This window comes from Rhinichthys klamathensis, unplaced genomic scaffold (genome assembly GCF_029890125.1).
Source record: "Rhinichthys klamathensis goyatoka isolate OS25496 unplaced genomic scaffold, OSU_Roscu_1.1 h1tg000412l_1, whole genome shotgun sequence".
Lineage (NCBI taxonomy): Eukaryota > Metazoa > Chordata > Actinopteri > Cypriniformes > Leuciscidae > Rhinichthys > Rhinichthys klamathensis.
The window spans coordinates 862,826-869,036 of record NW_026606912.1 but is presented as its reverse complement, the minus strand read 5'-3'; the positions used below and the strand labels follow the sequence as shown (position 1 = coordinate 869,036).

The 6,211-nt window shown below is 40.2% G+C and overlaps 1 protein-coding gene across 1 annotated transcript in view; it reads right to left on the bottom strand.

Annotated features, from left to right (window-relative positions):
* Positions 1 to 1,389: 1,389 nt before the first annotated feature.
* Positions 1,390 to 6,211, bottom strand: part of LOC130070565 (deleted in malignant brain tumors 1 protein-like) — a 39,397-nt gene continuing 34,575 nt past the window's right edge. Inside the window, exons 7-12 of the mRNA XM_056234988.1 lie at positions 2,870 to 2,926; positions 2,703 to 2,798; positions 2,469 to 2,519; positions 2,163 to 2,261; positions 1,699 to 1,740; positions 1,390 to 1,574 (exon numbers count right to left, since the gene is read on the bottom strand). Of these exons, the coding sequence (XP_056090963.1) occupies positions 1,423 to 1,574; positions 1,699 to 1,740; positions 2,163 to 2,261; positions 2,469 to 2,519; positions 2,703 to 2,798; positions 2,870 to 2,926 (497 nt within the window). The 3' untranslated portion in view covers positions 1,390 to 1,422. The remainder of the gene's footprint in view (positions 1,575 to 1,698; positions 1,741 to 2,162; positions 2,262 to 2,468; positions 2,520 to 2,702; positions 2,799 to 2,869; positions 2,927 to 6,211) is intronic.

The following is a 6,211-nucleotide window of genomic DNA, read 5'->3' as shown; positions in this document are numbered from 1 at the left end:
GTAGGAACTGTGACTGACGAGTGATCTCACCCGACTGAGACTGAGATGCCCGCACATTATTGGTGTAGGACACATAACCGTTCATCATCTTGGAGAGAGAGACAGAGAGCAGGTGATGTTGTGTGGTAAACATGCCCCATCAATGATGCTTACATTTATGGTATCTAACTAATCTGACACAGCATATTCAAGTATTAAAAGCTGACAGCTACTGACACAAATTTTCCATTTTGGCAATAGAAAACAGAAGTAACGGCATCTATATCAGCACTGAAGCCATGCTGGATCTGACACACATGTAGATCATACCTGTTTGGCGGTTCCACATGTATCGAGAGGGAAGCTGAAAACAACCTCAGTACTGGTAATACTGGGTCTGCAAAGATGATCATCCACATAAAGATCATTTCCACTGAATCCGCCCCGGAGCCCAGCGATACATCTGACCAGGTGCGCGACTCGGCAACATTGCCTGTCTCAGAGGGCGTACTCGTAGAGTACGAGGGCATGGAATGGAGCCCCACCACTGATGTGAGCTGCTACTGGCATCTGACTGTGAATTGGAGGTATTTGAGAAGGTGATACCCCTTTTTCTCCTGCCCCCGCTGGTCCCTCCCAGCTTAGAACTTCCTGTGTCCCTAGAGTTCTCTCCTCCCTCTCCAACCTCCTCTGCCTAAGCCAGCCAGTTCCCCAGCCCTGCCACGCTGGTTCCTGTCGGTCCCTCTGTGCATCCTCAGTTGATTCCATCCAGTGGTGTGAATCTGCCTCGGACCAGCTCTGCCTCGGCGTGAGGATCCCCTGTCTCCGCCTCTTGCCACCAAGCCCCAAACTCCACCTCGGCACTTCGACCCATCGGTTCTGCCTTGGCTCCATGCTCCCTCGTCTCACCATGGCCCGTCATACCACCAGCTCTGCCGGGCTCCCTCATGCCTCTGGCTCCGCCTAGGTCATGCGTCACCCTGGGTCCGCCACAGGATTCCTGGCTTCTAGCTGCGCCTCTGCCCTCCATCCCTTTGGCTCCACCAGGCTATGCTTTCCCTACACCTCTGCAGTTGTCCTTGGTCGCACTGGCTCCACTACAATCTTCCGGGTCCCCGCCACTGCCTCGCTCCCATGAGCCGTTAGCTCCACCTTGGCCCTCCAGACCTCGGCTCCATCTGGGTCTCCACCACGACTGGCTTCGTCGCAGGAGACTGCATACCTGGTCCCTCCTCCCAGGCCTCCACCATGGTTCCCTCCTGCGAATTTGCCTTGGATCATCGTGCTGGCTGTGGCCTGGGTCCCTGCCTGACTACTCCTGCTCCTGCCCCCCACCCCACACCACACAATTTTTGAGATGTACTTTGGAATCAGTAACCAACTACAATTTGTAAGTAATCTACCCAGCATAGAGAGATAGATAAATAGATAGATGTCTCTCACTTACTGCACATCAGCAAATGACAGGAAGATCCTCTGTCCTTGCTGAGCAGAGAGATACCACACACAGTAGGCATTGTCATGGTAATAGTTTGGGTAGTTTGGACTGGAAAACAGCCCAGATCCATACAGGTGTCCTCCACACTGTTGAGAAACTGGTAATCATGAAGAAACAAAATGTGTTAAATTTTACAGGTTACAAACAAGTTTCATAAGAATCAGATAATAATGTTATCTGAATTTAGCCTCAGGCATTACAAAAACTAGTGACAGTAGTACCTGTTGTTAAGTCTCTCCGTGTTGTATACGATGGGCAATACCCTGATTAAAGGAAGTAAGATAAAACTGGATGAGTATGAGCCATAAGTGTCATGTTTGAGTCTTCAAGAAGTGGTTTAGACTAAAATGAAGCCCATGGCCACATAATGCTTTAAAAAATAGAAAAAGCAGTATGGACATTTTTCAAAACATCATTTGTATAACAAGTTATGTATAAGAGCTTCCTTAAGTATTTCTGTGGTATATGTTAGTGGTGATGATAGAATCATTTAATACCACATTTCTATAAACTTTTATATTTTATTAAACTTCTACAACTCTAGACAGAAACATGGTTCTTTTTCTTTTCATTTATCTTATTGGAATAAATGCCATATTCTGACACATTTGTGTTATTCAGCAATAAATGCTTCAACTCCACGGCAAGTTTTAACAGATTTTTCATCTGTTTTTGAGGAACTTACAGTGAAAGTCAGGGCAACAGTTGCCATAGTACTGACAGTCGTGGGTGCATGAGCAGCTGCTGAAGTTGTGTCCACAGTTATACATGCAGGAGGGAGATTCTGTATCAGAGGGAGGAACAGATTTTACTCAATGTCATCAATATGTGTGTGATGTACAAATTATCGGGTCACATATTGGTGTGTATATTTAGTAAGAAAAGCAAAACTCATTACTGCCTTTAAGTAAACTGTTGTACATTCAACTGATCCATTTCATGTCATTAATCTCATCAGTGTCCCTTAAATTCAACAAAATGGCAGCAGCACCTGTTGTATCTGGCCAGTAAGTTGTTTCCGGTCCTGTTGTTGAGCACAAGCCTGTTTAAAGAGAATAGATCAAACTGAAAAGGTAAGAAACAACACTACGAGTCTCCTTTGATTTAGCAAAATCCCATTTTGTCACAAGAAATACACTGACCCATGTGCTCACTACAGGAAAGATTAGTATTTTTGTTTACAGTATTTTATCTTAAAGTGTCTGTCAGATCAAGGGGAACTCACTGTCGTAGTCAGGGCAACAGTTGCCATAGTACTGACAGTTGTAGGTGCATGAACAGCTGCCAAGGTTGTATCCACAGTTATACCTGCAGGAGGGATCTAGAGAGAGGAACAGAGTTTACTCATGATGTCATCAATGTATGATTAATGTAACTGAATGGCAGCAGCACCTGTTGTATCAATCAATGTTGTTTCTGTTGTTGTTGCTGTTGTAGTTGAGCAGTAGCCTGTGAAAAGAGAAGCGATAAAACTGAAGAAAAAAAGTAATTCTACATTGCCTCATTTGGTTTACCAAAGTCCAGTTCATCATAGTAGGCTAAATACAATGAATCATGTGAACGATTTGTGTTTTTGTTTAGGCTATTTCAAATGAAATTGTCCTGATCAAGAGGAACTCACTGTCGTAGTCAGGGCAACAGGTGCCATAATGTTGACAGTGGTCGTCACATCCACAGAGAGGAAGACTTTGGCCACAGTTATTCTCACAGGAGTATTCATCTGTTGTTGAATGTATAGATATATGTTTTTGAGAAAGTATTGCACTTTTCAGATGATCATTTATTGGCATTATAATGTCTTATAAACTAAAGTAGTTACAGGCAGGTCTTGACTGCATTACAGTTCCATATTACTTCGCCAAATGATTTAAGTTATTTCAAAGGTCCTTACAGCCAACATCAGCAAAAGAACCAAAACCCACAATGACACTGACCAAGCAAATAAATATAGTATACAAAAGGATAAAAATGACAAATTCTTTCCTTGCTTTTTGCCACAAAATTACGTTTTATTATGTACGGAAAGCATATAGCCTATTGTCTTTCTCCCACTCTGTCCCATTCAAACGCACACACATACAGTACAGTCACACTCGCACAGAAACGTGTAGTCAACTCCTGCTCTCAGTGGCTCAAGCCTCCGTTAATATATGCCCTAAAATTACGTTTTGGAATTAGCAACGGAGGCTTGGGTTTAGATGCGTAAGAAATTAGTCCCGAACACAATTGCGTTTTAAAGGGGTGGTATAAGGCCCTTTTCACAAGATGTAAAATAAGTCTTTGATGTCCCCAGAGTGTGTATGTGAAGTACCCCACATATATTTTTATATAACTTGTTAAAATGGTAACTTTTTGAAGGTGAGCAAAAACGCACCGTTTTTGTGTGTTCCCCTTTAAATGCAAATAAGCTGCTGCTCCCAGCACAGAGGGCGGAGCTTCAAGAGTTCGTGTCCTTTTACCTCACACACAGACATGCACTGAAAATTTCAAAAACTTTTAGCCTTTTATGTTCAAACCGGAGTCAGACAATGATGGAGAGACTCAAGAAGAAGTGACATGTAGAATGCAACAGGACATTTCTGAATGGTTAGTTGATGAATTTATGTAGCTGATGTGGAGTTAACTATCTTCTAGTCATTGATTAGCATATTCTGTCATGCAGAGCCGGCCCTAGACCTTTGGGGGCCCTAAGCAAAATTTGGTTGGAGGCCGTTTGACCGTTTTAGGGCCTAAAGAAAAGCAATGACTACCTTATAACTATACCATACTATATAACTATATTATACTGTATATACTATGTTTGATGTCTAACAGGAAAATTATGATACCACTGAGCTGAATGGCAGTGCAAGACACACACACACACACACACACACTGATTAACTTGCTGAATAAAAAGACAGATAAAGTGATTATCACTGAACAAAGATACATTTTTATTGACACCAGAGTTTAAGAGTCACAAACTACAGCACATATATATATATATATATATATATATATATATATATATATATATATATATATATATATATATATATATATATATATAATTTAAATTAAATAGAGCAAATAGAATAACATTTAAATATTATATTATATATAATAATAAATAGATTTTTCAAATAAACAAAATTAACAATAACATCTAAAACACCACAAAGAAAATCAATAGTAACAATATTAGGAATAAGGTAACATTTCAATATAACTATTAAAGGAGAACTCCGGCGCAAAATGAACCTTTGGTCTAATTACACATTGTTACCTAGTCAACCGTTATCTGAGATTTGTTTTCATGATTATCGAATGTAAATAGTTTTATCTCTAAAAACAGTTTAGCCTATAAAGCTAGTATAATGCTAGTATATTGGGCATAGTGTAATGACAAATAAAAATCGCTTGTTAATACCACTAACAAGGCTGAAAATAGCCCCACACTAACACGGTAGCATAATGAGGGTCCCTACCAGGGCTCGAGACTAACGGCGTCCTATCGTCCTGGGGACGATAGAAAATGTGTTTAGGACGAACAGAAATATTTTCCAGGACGCCTACGGGACGAAAAATATTTTTGTATGTGTGTTCATTTATTACTAGCCTATTAGGCTAACTTACTTATGCCAAATGCCAAAATTAACCGACCAAGCTGACTACAACGGAGCGCGTCTTCTCATGCTGTTACTATAGTTACTATCACTGGCCGGCACGTCACAATCCCCGCTGCATAGAGCCTATAGCCATTAAAATGTGTGTGATGTTTGACTAACAGGCCAGGGACATCAGTCTCTCTCAACCCAGGAAACCAGTAAAAGGTTTGAATCTGATTAGATTAGATGTAGGTGCACCTGTTGTAGTTGCCCAAGTCGTTGTCTGTGAGCAGTAGCCTGTATAAAGTAAAGTGATAGAGTTTTGTTGTACATTATCTATTGTAAATTTAAAGTTACATATATGAACATGAATACAAGAGAGATTTGTGAATACTGATTGATCTTTAAGTGTCTGATCAGGAACTCACTGTCGTAGTCATAACAACAGTTTCTATTGTCCTGACAGGAATCATCACATGAACAAGTGCCAAAGGAGTATCCACAGTTATGCCTGCATGAATTGGAATCTAACAAACAGAGAAGTAGAGGTTAGCCATTAAATTATGAGTAGGAATGGTAATCGTAATGATTCAAACAATTCTGCTTTCTTAACTGTTATAGTAATGATTCTTTAGTATTAGGAAACTAATTGGAAAGTTGCAAAAGGTGTTTACACAGGCTTTTAATGACTTTAATGATAAAATACTAATATTTAGCCTATACTGTCATATGAAACAGTCAGTAAGCACATTGATTTAAGCCTTAAATAGATTTGAAGGTGTGCATCTGATTCAATAAACAGAAGGGGTTCATAAAAGTAATTCGTTCAGGAATTCGACTACACTATTGCGCTGTATATTTCTGAATCATTGCGCTAAATATTTTGGATTAAGTCTGGGATTGTATTAAATATGAAATTCGTTCTATTCATTTTATTTAATTGCTTACCTACAAAGACCCAGCTTGCATGAAATCCTCTTCTTGATACACTGCTATCACTGTAGAAAAGCACAGTCAGATCATTGTTGCTGGAGTTGTAGCGTTTGTTCTTGTAGTCCCGTATTTCGTCCAGTAAAGGGTTGAGGGTAGAAGGACCATCATATACTCTGATGTAATCACAGCATGTTTCCAAAACTAGCAAATA